The following is a 15,103-nucleotide window of genomic DNA, read 5'->3' on the forward strand; positions in this document are numbered from 1 at the left end:
GAATCATGGCATGTACTACTGACAACTCAGGATGAAAACAGATCATAACCAAATAGATCACCTGAGTTATGTGGATGACATAAAATGATCATTACTGAATCACAACACTGGATAAGTATCTATTAGTTTCTTTGAAGAGCTCTTGATCACACCCTATTACCGGCAACTGTGACAACCGATGCAACTGTGACAACAGACGGCAAAGTTATCAATCAATATGACAGAGACCTAATTGATATCATAATTTTGACTATTTATAACATTCATTTACTTTCGTTTGGTGGTTTCCCGTGTTGATCTAACCTTAAATTATTTTTCTGTTAAATATAAAACTATGATTCCTTATTGAAACAAAACAAGAACAGAATAAAGCTAAATTTCAATCGTTGTTCAGGAAAAATTGGTCAAATTGAGCTTATATAATAAAAATTGCTATTCTACGGTCACATTTCTTGTTGTATATAATAAATTCAGACTCTTTACGACATAACTTTAAAATATGGATAATTTTTGTTGTTTAATAAAAGCGCCGCAAGCGTTTAATTTTGTTTGGTGAAATCATTTTGGCTATCAGGTACAACAGACGAGGCAAACAATGACAGCAGATTTAAAACGAAATACGGCAATCGGAAACAGTGGATACAAAATTTGATCAAGTACAAATTAGCTGTATCCTGATACTAGTAGGCTTCAAATTAAGTCAAGACATATTTTGGCTGTCAATATTGGTCAAATGTATGGTACTTGCTATCAAAGGAATTTATGGACATGCCCCTCGGAGGGGGGGGGGGGTGTTATTCCTCTCCACAAGTACCCGTGCATGGTTGCCATACGGCAGCTACTGAATAACTATTCTTTGATAATCAACATGAACATGTCTAAATAAGACGGCCCAGTGGTGTTCGTAAAGAAGATGGGGGGATAAGGCGGACGAAATGCCTATAGTGCGACAGATAAGAAGTTAAAAATCAAATCTCAATTGTATCAGAATTTTATTTGATATTTTATCTAATAATGAAGTTTATCTAATCTAAATCTCTACAATTTACAAAAATCTGACACAGACTGAAAATATTTGCCTATGAAAAAACTAAAAAGAACAAAAAGGATCAGTTTCTCATACTTAAACAATTTTTTTTAATATGAGTGGGTCTTCGTTCCATTTTTTAAAAAGATGATCCTAAAAGTTTGCAATAGAATATACAATTTGTGGTTTACTAAAACATGAAGCGAAGACCCACTTTACTTTAAAAGTACACTTTTATGACAAAAGATTCGCATCTTTTAGAGAAATACTTTAAGTCCATTAAGTCAAGAGTAACCGGTATATCACAGACATTATTTTTATGCCCCAAATCATCATGAACCATGTAGCATAGTGGGTAAGGCGTTAGTCTCAATCTCAAAGCAGTATGATTTGTCGGATTTTTATTGCTAGGGTTCGAATCTCACTAAAACCATCTAGTATTTTTATAATTTTGTCGATTTTTTTTTTCTTAGAAAAGTTTTTTTTTTCTAATAATATCATAAATTCAATAATTGGAAGTTGATCTAAATACTAGTACTTAATTCACATATTGAATATGATTTCTTAATACATGTATTTGTTGCCATAAGCATTATGCCCGCCTTGTTCCCCCATCTTCTTTTGTTTTTCAACGATAAGAAACAGAAAACGGATATTTGGAACTGTAACATATCAAGGACCACAGTAAAGTACTTAAAAGTGATTTTTTATGTACAAGTTTTATGTAGTTATAAACTTAGGTTTTTAAAATTGCTAATTTTGGCATTCCTCAGGAAACTGTTATGTTTGCTGCAGACTTTAGCAAACAAAAATGTACACAGGAAAAGTTTTCTTGCAGATTATTGTCGCTCGCTGCGATGTTGCGGCCGACATTACAACTATTGCTATATTATCTTGCAAGAACTCAAAATGTTTGCAGGAACATTGCAAGAAACATACATGCCTCTATATACAGCAGCAACAAGTTCGTTGGAAACGCATGACAGTAAACAAGTCAAACCAGCCAATGAAATGTAGACTGTACCTAGGTCAACAAAGAATTCGCCATTTTGAAATATTTCAATTGAAGTTGTAGATATCACACAACGTCTGGCTGATAAGATATGGTTTTGTTTTATTTTTTCTTATTATAAAACTGTTTGCTATAAGCTTGTCAAAACTAGCGACAAACTTGCTGCAAACACAAAGGTTTTAAAAGTTTGTTATGGTTTCTTTAGCTTCGTTGCAGCGAAGGATCCTTTGCAGCAACGTTTGTGTAGCAAGTTTGCATCAATGTATGTTGAAGACTTGCAGCAAATGTTTGCAGAGAGATCATATTTCGTTCTTAGATAGACAATCATCTTCTGAAATAATAAATTATATAATGTATAGAGATGTCTGACAACTAGTCATATTTTTGTCAGTGATCTTGATAAGAAAAAAACGTTTAAAAAGTTGAAATCCAGATTAAAATAAATGTGTTACCGATTGCCATTATCTGTCGTCAGTGTTTGCCACAGAAACGAACATCTGTTGTTCACGACAGCCAAAATGTCTTGACCCATCAAAATCAAACACTTGCAGCACACTTGTTAAACAACAAAGTCCAATCACATTATAAAGTTATGGTGTAGAGAGTCTAAATTAATTATATACAACAAGAAATAAGACCGCAGAGTAGTAGTTTTTATTTTATAAGCTGAGTTTAACCAATTTTTCTTGAATAACGATTGAAATTTAGCTTTATTCTGTTCTTATTTTGTTTCAATAAGAAATAATTGTTTTATATTCAACAGAAAAATAGTTTAAGGTTATATCAACACGGGAAACCACCAAACGAAAGTAAATGAATGATATACATAGTCAAAATTATGATATCAATTAGGTCTCTGTCATATTGATTGATAACTTTGCCGTCTGTTGTCACAGTTGCATCGGTTGTCACAGTTGCCGGTAATAGGGTGTGTTGATAGGAATGGATAATAAATGAATTGTTTGCCAACATTTAAACCTTGTGGGTTGAAAAATCCTGTCATCCAGAAAGAATCTGGTCTTCCAACAAAAACCCAAGTAGAAAACTGGTCATTTCTTTCCAAAAGTTCTGTGAACCAAAATCCTAATGTTGATGACTGCCAAGATATTTTTCTCCATAAACTGGGGACTTTTGCATCAAACATGTTGTCAAGGGCATCTCGAAGATTCTAAAAGATGGAAATCAGGACACTATAAACCTCAATGCTTATAGTAATAATATATTTTGTATTTATAATAAATCAGCATCATTCCAAAACTTGATTGTGGCAATAAAGCAAGTACATGTACCTGTACTAAGATTCAATATATATTACACATATATTACATGGCTTCAAGGGCAGCATACCAGAATATTTGCCCCTCGGTGACAAGAAAGCCCTGGAGTGTTATGTCACCCGATGCCAAAGGCAGAGGGCGACATAACACTCCAGGGCTTTCCTGTCACTCAGGGGCAAATATTCTGGTATTGCTGCCCGAGAATTAAGCCATGTAATATATAGTATATAACATTTTTAAACATTGATCCCCAATTGATCATCGAACATATTAATTGAACACTATGTTCACATGTACGTTGAGCATAATTCCGACATATCCCATTCTGTTTCATTGGAGAAATTGAATGTTTTCAGTATACTGACACTTTGTTGTATTTAAGGATTTTTTCTCCTCAATTAAATTATCCAATTTCTCTGAATTTAAGTAAACAAATCGCAGACTTTGTGCCAACTTTTTAATTTTCTCGGAACTGTTTACGTTTGCTTAGCAAATGCCTCTGTGAATTTTGAACCCGACGTAATTAATATGCAGAATGACTGCACGTGAGGGAACTTAACTGTGTTCAGGAGGGCAGTATAACTGTTTCCAGTGGAATATAACTGTACCAGGCGTGATTCGGCAGTCTTTCGGGGCATATGGATAAAATATTATATTTGTGATATAATGGGAAAACTTCTTTAAAAATGTTATATAACATACTGATACCCCCACTATATCTTGACAAAACTTGTGTTCTTGAAAACTATAACTTTTATGTTCCCTACTAATATTATAATGTAGAGAATCCTACCTCAGACATAATGATTGTACCATCAATGGCTAACTTTAAATCTGTTAGGGTGACACGGACTGTGGAAATCACACGTTGCATCCTATCTATTTCTTGCTTTAAGAATATATTAAGAGGATGCAGGTTTCCATACTTTTTCAGTCTGTCTTTAACCTGAAAAAAAAAGACGTATTATTAGCATTAATTCTTGACAAAAAATTAAATCAAGTTGGTTCCATAAGTTTGAAAATTGAAATTTAAGAGAATAATACTTTTAAAAAACAAACAGGATCAGGTCAAAGAACCTTGAGAATCAACTGAAAACAACCTAGCACTCTCTGGGGCACAATGATTTAAATGTTGTTGATCACCAGAGGACAAAACAAGTTCTTGAGAAGATTCTTAAATACCCCAACCAAATTTTCACTTTGATCTCCCCTTGGAAATGGGTATTTCCTTTCATTTGAACAAACTTGAATCCCCTTTATCCAAGGATACTCTGTGACGTTTTGTTGAAGTTGTTCCAGTAGTCCTGGCAGCGAAAATGAAAATGTGAAAGTTTACGATAATAATGACATGCAGTGCCAATGACAGACAACTGACAAATTTTGATGAGAAAATCTTACTTGAGCCCTCCACTCAGGTGAGCTAAAAATTAAAAATTATATTTCTGCTCCAAAATACCTACTGACAAAAATATTTTAGTTTTTAGCACATTTCTCAAAGTCGCCCTCTTCTGAACATTACCTCATGAGGAAGGTAATCCACAGGAAGTTTGGACAACATGTCGGTAGAGAGTTTATAGACAACACTCTCTCTGGTCTCCCCTCCTCCCCCTCCACTGTCTTTAGGCTGAATGCTCATGATTGTATCAAGAACATCTTTGGATAAGTTTGTTTGATATCTGAAAAAAGTGTTACATTGTATCACAAATTAAAAGCCACATTGAATACCGAGTATATTAGCATGGAAATGAAGACTACTCACTTGAAGGCAATTCCTATTAGGTTTGTCATAATTTTATCATATAAAAGACAGATAATAAAGAATTATAAATCTCATTATTCCATTAAACAAAACAAATCAAGAACAGGGCAAACATAAGAACCCCCTGGAAACACCAGAGGTGGAATCAACTGCATTGGAGGTTTGCATGAAAAATAATCTTAATTTTCTGAAAAGTTGACACAGTCTAAAAGAGCTTCAAAATATGTTTAGCTCACCTCAACGAAGTTGTGGGGAGCCTATGTAATACCCTCGGCGTCGGCGTCCCGGGTTAAGTTTTTTGGAGCAGTTTTCTTTTTAAGTACCTCTATGTCCTATATTGATTAGACATGCATGAAAGATGTTTCTAGTGTGTTTCATTGTACCAGTCAAAGTTTCAGATGCTGCAATTTCAGCAAAGGAATGACCAGGTTAATGTTTATGGGGCAGGTTAACATTTTTGGTGCAGTTTTTGGTGTAGGTCTCATTTCCGAGTAACTATAAGCCCGATGTTGACCAAACTTGCATGGATGGTACATCTTAGGATGCATACTACCAGACTTGCTTCGGATGCTGCATCTAACCTACATTTTCCGGTTGAGTGAACAGGTTCAAGTTTTTGGTGCAGGTTTCATTTCCAAGTTACTATGAGACTTATAGTGACCAAACTTGCATGGATGGTACATCTTAGGATGCATATTACAAGACTTGCTTCGGATGCTGAATCTGACCTACATTTTCCGGTTGAGTGAACAGGTTAAAATTTTTGGTGCAGGTTTCATTTCCAAGGTACTATGAACCCTATAATGACTAAACTTGCATGGATGGTACATCTTATGATGCATACTACCAGACTTGCTTCGGATGCTGAATCTGACCTACATTTTCTGGACGAGTAAACAGGTTAAAGTTTATGGTGCAGGATTCATTTCCAAGTAACTTTGAGCTCTATAATGACCATACTTGCATGGATGGTACATCTAAGGGTGCATTCTACTAGGCTGGCTTCAGAAGCTGAATCTGACCTACATTTTCAGGATTAGTGAAAAGGTTAGTTTTTAAGCGGTTAGCTTCGCTAGCCGCTATATGGCATGTGTCGGCAACCGGAAACCTCCATAAGGCGCTACCTGTCGGCATCGCTTTATCGCTCGTAACCTTATCCTTCTGGAACCAAAACCGGAAACTTCCACAAGGACCTACCTATCAACAACGGTAACTTCAGCAAATGATTTGTATACTGTCGGCGTAATACGCCCCCTGGTTAGAGATTGACAATATGCTGTGAAGTCTGACTAAAGCCAGCCCCTACTATATCACTTCGTACTAACGAAGTATATGCTGTGTATGAAGAGTGGCTATTATAACGATTATATCGAATTCTTATTAGTATATTTACCAAAGCATTGACAATACTTACAACACTTACTTTTAAGAACTGAGAATTTGGTCCTTATTACATGTGTATCGCGCGATCGCGATTTCTGGCAACTGTTAGTTTATTTTTGAAAGTTTATTATACAGCAGGTTGGAGGTTATTACAGACTGCAAAAACATCAGCAAATCTCTCGATCGAGTTTGTTTTTCCTTGCCAAAGTATTAAGAAACACCATTTATTAAGTTAATACCTGAAAAGCGCTTTTATAAAAACACCGAACGCATCTGTAAGTTTTACACTTTTTGTAACGTTTTATGGAAACAATAGGGTTACCTCCACTATGAAACGTTTGTTTTTCTTCTCTTTTCTTCTCTGTCTAATAAACAGATTATAAAAGCTCTGCTCCCAGGGATAAATTCTCTACTCCGTCTTTGATAATTTATAACAATCGATCATAAGGGATTACTTAGTATTAGTTTTGTAAAAAATAATGGAGCACTTTAAGTAGTAAAATCAATTTTGAAAAAAAAATGGAGAAAATATATATTAATTTTAATCAGCATTGTGATCCTCTTCTAAAAATCAACCGATATTGTTTTCACAGAAGAATGAGGTATGAAAAATTTTGGCAATTAGCAAAAAAAAATATATACTTAATGCTTATTTATAAGTTTTGAAAATTTGATCAATTCCTAAGGAACGTATTATTAGCTGTGTAAATACTTTTAAAATTTGAATTTTACAATTTGTCGATTATTGTTTTAAACGTTTGAGAAGGATAAAATTAAAATACAGGTGTTTAGAGGCACATTGATAGAAAAGAAATCAGTGTATAACAGGGTATTATTTCAGCTCGGAATAATTATTTCATTCGGAATCTAAAGAATTAAAAATAATAAGCTACTAAGTCTCCTTACATGTATTTGTAGCTCAGTAGAAAAATATGTTGCCTTAGATCTCTGCATATTTTGTGAGTATTTGGGTCAAGATTTTGTTTATAAACTCATTAAAAAAGTTATTCTATTTTCTGTTAATTATTTCTTCTTATCTGTTTATTTGTTTGTTATTTGTTTGTTTATTTATTGTTGTGTTTGTTTATTTATTGGTGTAAACAAGGCTGCATGTACTGGCAGGGGTTAGATGAATTTTTTATTGGGTTAGTTGGCGCATGCCCAAAGGGGTTAGTCGCCGCCGGGTGTCGACTAACCCCTTTGGGCATGCGCCAGTTGTGTTAGTTAAAAATCCTGTAGTAAATCCATATTCAATGTGTACTCGGTCTGTATTGTTAATCAGTCCACGCAATGTACGTAATAAACGGTAATTAACACTGTAGAAGTGTTATTTACTGCCACGATGCGCTTAAATCCTAAGTATTTCATTCCAAGTATCCATGAATGAAGACTAGACCCGGGTCCCTACACCATGTGCACATGCCGATCTCCCGAAGAAAATAAATCACGGAGCAAGAGAACGAAAATACATACCAATGCATATTCATCACGATAACTGAAAACATATAGTCGTAAGAACGATTAAATCCAACAAATAGCCAGTGAAACGCGGCGATGTCAACACTGCCAATGCACTACAAACAACTCCTGTTCGACGTCATTTTTCGAAGTACGACGTCACAGGTACACTGTTTTCCCGAACTTTCTCTCTGTATCAAAATGGCGTATAGGCATTGTACGTAATATAAGGTATTCTGTCACTAAGGTACATCATTTAAACATTATTTTTTTAGCTGAACGTTTTCCTTTACCTGGACAACCAAATATCACAAGAGGGAATGAATGTGAAAAGTGTTTAGTACAAAAAAACAGGCTTTAAAAATTGCAAGATCCAGGATCCGCGCACTTGTTTCAGCTCCGCTAAGAGGTGCAGTTTTAGTGTGCACATCTCAAGTTTTCGATCTATTGTGACGTAGGCCTATCACTCGGGGACAGAATAAAGTGAAATGCAGTATGTCTATAGATCTGCAAGAACATAATGAAGGCTAATAAGGTGTTGAAAATATTTCTTGTATCTTTCTTTTGTATTCATCATTCATATAATATTTTGATAAAAGGAAGGGGGTGAGACAATTCTTTTTTTCCCTCATAAATACTGCGTGGCATTTAACCCCTACCTCCGTATTGACAGAAATATTTTTTAATCAATTTTGTATTATTTAAATTTAATTTTATTTTTTGCCGACTTTGAAACAAATCATGTGGTGTGTGTGTGTGGGGGGGGGGGGGGGCATATCGACGCTTACGGAAAGGAAAATTTAATGGATCAAGACAGCGTTTAAAATCTCGGACATTTTCAGGTAGAACACTGCACTTTTCGGCAATAAAACAGGATTGAAGGCCCAATATATGAAAACTTTAATTTAAGGAAGAAATCATGAACTGCGAATAAATCACCGACATCCAAATAAATGAATCTCTCTCTTTCTGAGGCACATACAGTTAGTGTTGTGAACTTTCGCCCATTTTTAGATAGAACTTTTAGTAGCAGAATTGAAGACTTAACATATGAAAAAATTAAAGGAATTAAATTATAAATAAATCACTGAAATCCAATTTCTGAGATTTTAAAATCTACTAATGAAGCAACTGTATAATAAAAATTCCCCGACTTTTAATTTAGTGCATGCACATTAATAAAATATGGCGAAAGAGTATGCTTGAATTGAACTCTTTTGCCTAGACTTTGTACTACATGTTTACGTATATGTGCAGATGGATTTTTATATTTTTTATCAATATTTTGCAATAAATATACTTTTAAAATTCCATTTTCAATTTCTTGGAAAACGTTGAATTGCCGCACATGTACAGGTATATTCCGGAAATATAATTATAGTATTAAAAAAATGTCGGAAATGAAATAAAAATATGTCGGAATGCTATGCAGATTTTGGAAATGAAATGCAGCGAGGGGACGTGTCCCCATTAATTTTGGTGATATCTTCTTCCTTTTGTTGAATGTACTCTCAGTTTGGATATATAGTATATGCTTAGTATTATAGAAAAACAAAGAAACTAGATGCTGGTGTTTTGTAAAGAAATTTTTAGTGGTAGAAAGTCCCCACAACTACTGAAAAAATGTGCACCCCCTCCAAATGGAATTGCTTCATTCAGGCCTTGACAAGTACTGTTAACAAATATGGGGACATTCATTTGTTTAAAAACGCTGTGCGTACATGTAACGACAGCAAATGATTTCAGCAACCGAACAGACATCAACAGATCAGTTTCGATATATATGTACATATTACTACACAAATACCTAATGATTTGAAGTTATGCAGCGCCATATGAGAAATTTACATGTTCTTTTTCAATTTCTGAACTAAATAAAATCCTGAAACAGTATACAAAACGGTACATTATTATTTCAACATACTGTCTTTCTTACTGCCGAATCTTTTGCAAACGAAGTCGAGAACGAGAAGTTATATAACTTATAAAGCTGTGCATGCTTTGCTGTAGTTAGATGCTACGGACAGACACGTAGCATCAGGGGGTTTTCGTAAAAACTTTTTTTGTTGAAAATTATCATTTATAGACCGGTTGCCCCCCCCCCCCCCCCCCCCCCCGTTTTGGTGTACCACAGCCAAATAAAGGTAATATAGTATTTATACAAAAAAAAAATAAGGTACTAAAAGAAGTTCAATGCCCCTCCAAGTTTCAATTATTTACTTTTAAGTTTTTTTTATCAGGTAAGTTGAATAACCCCCCCCCCCCGTGTAAAAAAAAATATATGCTTCGTCCCTGACGGGTGAAATAGAATAAAAATTTAAAATCAAAGAAGAAGTCTACAGTATGTGCCAGAGTAAGTATGACTTTCTTGAAATAAAAACTCTCGTTAAATTATTATGAGCATAATTAGGTCTTTCCACCTTTCTGTGGAAAGACCTCTTGAAATGCTTATGTTTTTTATTATTCTATTTCTCACCTTATGTTTTGACACCGTAAGACTTATCGAAAAACTTTATAGTTCATGATACTGGATATTTAAAGTTATTCCGAAAAATGACCCCCCATATTTTAACTTAGACCCCTTACGCAGTTATTGGCCCTTTCACCGTTAAGCTTGTTATCGCTACTCCTCAGAAACCGTAAACCGTAGAGATATAAAACCTTCACCATTGTCTTCAACTAATTTAGGAGACTTTTCAATCTATTCATTGTGAAAGTTTTCTTTGACCCCTTCAATGAGTAACTGCCCCTGAAAGTTTATAAAGTTTACAAAAAATTAAAAATTTTCATAACAAAAAGTCGTAGAGACATGAAACCAACTGCATAACATTCAATGACCTTTTGCCTTCAAATTCATTTCAAGGTCAAAGGTCAAGGTCATTCCAAATATGAGAAATAAATTTCTCTTAATAGCTCTTATGTCCTTAAACATATACGATCCATCTTATGTCTTTGATATGTACTTTTGAAACTCTTTAGAAGATATAAATCTTGGCCCCTAAGATTGACCCTTTGGAAAGTTGTTGCCCCTTGTGCTAAAAACCCTTGTTATCGCTACTCCTCTGAAACCGTAAACCGTAAAGGTATGAAACCTTCACCAATGGCTTTGCCAAATTATGGGGACTCTTCAATCTATTCATTGCTAAAGCATTCGGTGACCCCTTCAATGAGTTATTGCCCCTGAAACTTTTTGAATATTACAAATAATCCAAAATTTTCAAAACGACAAGTCGTAGAGACATGGGACCAACTGCATTAGATTCAGTGACCTTTGACCTTCAAATTTATGCAAAGGTCAAAGGTCAAGGTCACTCAAAAATTGAGAAATCAAGCTCTTTTTATATCTCTTTTGTCTTTTAACATATACAATCAGTCTTTGCATTTTTAATATGTTCTCTTAAATCTATTTCAAAGATTTCATTCTTGTCCCCGAAGATTGACCCTATTGAAAGTTATTGCCCCTTATGCGAAAAACCTTGTTATCGCTACTACTTCAAAACCGTAGACCCTAGAGACACCAAACCTTCTCTAATGTGTTAAGGGTCTTTAGGCCTAACTTCATTGTAAAATGCAAAAGGATCTGATGACCTCTTATATGAGTTATTGCCCTTTAACTTCTTTGTACTTAATATAAAACCTTATAACTTGAAAACTATAAGTGGTAAATGCATGGGATCAATTGCATTGTGCCCTTGACCTTTGACCTTGAAAAATTTTCAAGGTCAAAGGTCAAGGTCATTTCAATTTTTTTAAATTATAATTTTTTCTATCGGTTAAGACAGTTTTGGTTTTTGTATTCATGGAATTTAATTTTAAGGAGTCAAATAAACAAAATTGAAAACATCAAAGAAGGTGGAAAGACCTCTTAACAGGGTATTATTTCAACTCGGAATAATTATTTCATTCGGAATTTAAAGAATTAAAAAAAATAAGCTACTAAGTCTCCTTACATGTATTTGTAGCTCAGTAGAAAAAAATGTTGCCTTAGATCTCTGCATATTTTGTGAGTATTTGGGTAAAAATTTTGTTTATAAACTCATGAAATAAGTTATTCTATTTTCTGTTAACTATTTCTTCCTTTCTGTTTATTTGCTTGCTATTTGTTTGTTTATTTATTGTTGTGTTTGTTTGTTTATTTATTTATTGGTGTAAACAAGGTTGCATGTACTGGCAGGGGTTAGATGAATTTTTTACTGGGTTAGTTGGCGCATGCCCAAAGGGGTTAGTCGCCGCCGGGTGTCGACTAACCCCTTTGGGCATGCGCCAGTTGAGTTAGTTAAAAATCCTGTAGTAAATCCATATTCAATGTGTATTCGGTCTGTATTGTTAATCAGTCCACGCAATGTACGTAATAAACGGTAATTAACACGGTAGAAGTGTTATTTACTGTCACGATGCGCTTAAATCCTAAGTATTTCATTCCAAGTATCCATGAATGAAGACTAGACCCGGGTCCCTACACCATGTGCACATGCCGATCTCCCGAAGAAAATAAATCACGGAGCAAGAGAACGAAAATACATACCAATGCATATTCATCACGATAACTGAAAACATATAGTCGTAAGAACGATTAAATCCAAAAAATAGCCAGTGAAACGCGGCGATGTCAACACTGCCAATGCACTGCAAACAACTCCTGTTCGACGTCATTTTTCGAAGTACGACGTCACAGGTACACTGTTTTCCCGAACTTTCTCTCTGTATCAAAATGGCGTGTAGGCATTGTACGTAATATAAGGTATTCTGTCACTAAGGTACATCATTTAAACATTATTTTTTTAGCTGAACGTTTTCCTTTACTTGGACAACCAAATATCACAAGAGGAAATGAAAGTGAAAAGTGTTTAGTACAAAAAACAGGCTTTAAAAATTGCAAGATCTAGGATCCGCGCACTTGTTTCACCTCCGCTAAGAGGTGCAGTTTTAGTGTGCACATCTCAAGTTTTCGATCTATTGTGACGTATCACTCGGGGAAAACCAAATACAGATTGACATGAAAATGACATTAGCTATGCAAGAACATACATAATTAGGCAAGATATACAGCTGTTGTAAATAAAAAGATTAATTTAACATTTTAAATACTGAGTATTTTATGTTTAAAACGATGATGTAAATTAATATTCTTTGCCCAACCTCTCTTGTTTTATTCACAAAATGTCCACCCCCTTTCCCAGAAAATTGTTCCGGCCTTACATCGTAATATATCTAGATCTATATTATAAAAGTATAATTTAAAAAAAAATATGAAAAATAATCTATACATTTTGAAATTCTTAAATTAAAAAAACTCACATTTTTTCTGAGGAAGGGGGGTCGAATAACCAATAACCACCCCAAGCGAATTAGAGTTTAAATTTCGATGTTCTTTTTTTCATGCCTTGATATTTTTTTCTCCTTAGAATAGTAGAATGGTCGTCCCCTAGCTTTCACAAAAATAAAAATCACAAGAAGCATTAAAGTTTCAGTAATACAATTTCTTCATTAATCTTTAAACATCAGACAAGACCTTTTTTAAAAAGTGAAGGAAGGGGGTGGTGAAATATAAAAAAGTAACTTGAACGAAACAGCTTCGATTCTTCGACAAGATTTCATTCTCACTGAATTAATCCACTTCCGGCAGAACATTGGCAGGTTCGATCACAAAGTAATAATGAAAAGCACGATAAGAGTGAAAATTTTCAAAAAGGACAATACTGTGGGAAAATAAAAAAAAAACAAAATCAAGAGTTTTTTCCCACGCGGTGTTCGTGTAGATGGTCTCAGGATACACGTTTACTACAACTAGATAACTGCAGTACTGTAGGTCTCCGAATCACAAATTCCCTAAAAGATTCCGTCTCTGTAGTCATTTAAACAACAAAATGCTTTCTATGGTTGTTAGTTCGGGGATGAATGCCGCAGCTGTTGCAGAAAAAATAGCGGGTTATGTAAATTTTGTAAATAACAACCAAAGAAAGACATTTTATTGTTTATATTTATATCTGTTTAAATAATAATTTAAAGTAGGATTAACATGATTAATTATATATTAACGATGCGAACGTCTTTGTATGTTTCATTGATGGAACAGCCACTGATCAAGAAATCTGTACAGGTGACATGCCTAGTGTAGTTCATGCACTGATTAACGCAATGGGTTTTCTTAAGAAATATAGGAGGAACTATTCAGTGGATGTAAATATATTCTGATGATACTTTTTATTCCAAAAAATAAATACAGAAAAAAGAAGTTCATCTTTTATTATTGGACAGTCCTCCTTCCTGAAAAGAAAGTGTGACGTGTAATGCTTTGAATTATTAATAAGATAATTTAGGCCTTTTTACTTTTTTTTTTCGAAGAAGATATCAATTTATACCGGAACGCAAAAGAAACGGAACAAATACAGAGGCGTAGTCACAAACTTCAAACTACAAATTCTTTGACAAGCAAAAAAAAAAAAAAAAAAGAAAAAGAAAATTTAAGTTCCCAAAAACTTCAAAGTGATCCAGAAATCGACAAGCAAAAAAAAAAAAAAAAAAAAAAAAAAGAAAGAATGCGCGCGCGCGCGCGCGCGCGCGCGCGCGCGCGCGCGCGCGCGCGCGCGCGCGCGCGCGCGCGCGCGCGCGCGCGCGCGCGCGCGCGCGCGCGCGCGCGCGCGCGCGCGCGCGCGCGCGCGCGCGCGCGCGCGCGCGCGCGCGCGCGCGCGCGCGCGCGCGCGCGCGCGCGCGCGCGCGCGCGCGCGCGCGCGCCCAAACTCGAAAATTGGGGGGGGGGGGGTGGGGTAGTGGCCAACTTTTTCACAAAGGCAAGTTACTTTCAATTCCAATTTTTTTCCAAAATTTTTCCATATTACTATACTAGGGTCAAAAAGTAACTACTATCCCTTCAATCCTTCAATGAACATTTCCTATAGCAAAGAAAATGTTGGGGAAATATAGCTGTGATTTTGTTCTTTATTGAAAAGTGGGGGGGCACAGACATACTCTTGCCCCCCCAGATCTGAAAGTGGGGGGGCTAGTGCCCCCGCTGCCCCCCCTGTGACTACGCCTATGAAATAGTAAACTACAAATATTTGAACCTTTAACTATGATAATGAATTTCTTAAACTGATGAAAACAATAAGGTTAAACTTGATTTAAAAACATAAGAGATTTAATAACAATGTTAAATGATAATCTTTCAATTTTAGAAAGTAGCACAT

At 35.2% G+C, this 15,103-nt stretch overlaps 1 protein-coding gene across 1 annotated transcript in view; it reads right to left on the reverse strand.

The window, feature by feature from the left end:
• The window catches only part of LOC134266728 (dynein axonemal heavy chain 8-like), a gene marked incomplete at its 5' end in the record, with an annotated part of 101,370 nt that overhangs the window by 785 nt on the left and 85,482 nt on the right, over positions 1-15,103 (reverse strand). Inside the window, 3 exons of the mRNA XM_062748948.1 lie at positions 3,018-3,207; positions 4,110-4,262; positions 4,836-4,992. Coding sequence (XP_062604932.1) covers positions 3,018-3,207; positions 4,110-4,262; positions 4,836-4,992 — 500 coding nt within the window. The remainder of the gene's footprint in view (positions 1-3,017; positions 3,208-4,109; positions 4,263-4,835; positions 4,993-15,103) is intronic.

Source organism: Saccostrea cucullata, unplaced genomic scaffold (assembly GCF_032062105.1).
Source record: "Saccostrea cucullata isolate Sc308-1 unplaced genomic scaffold, CSIRO_AGI_Scuc_v1 ctg1177, whole genome shotgun sequence".
Classification (NCBI taxonomy): domain Eukaryota; kingdom Metazoa; phylum Mollusca; class Bivalvia; order Ostreida; family Ostreidae; genus Saccostrea; species Saccostrea cuccullata.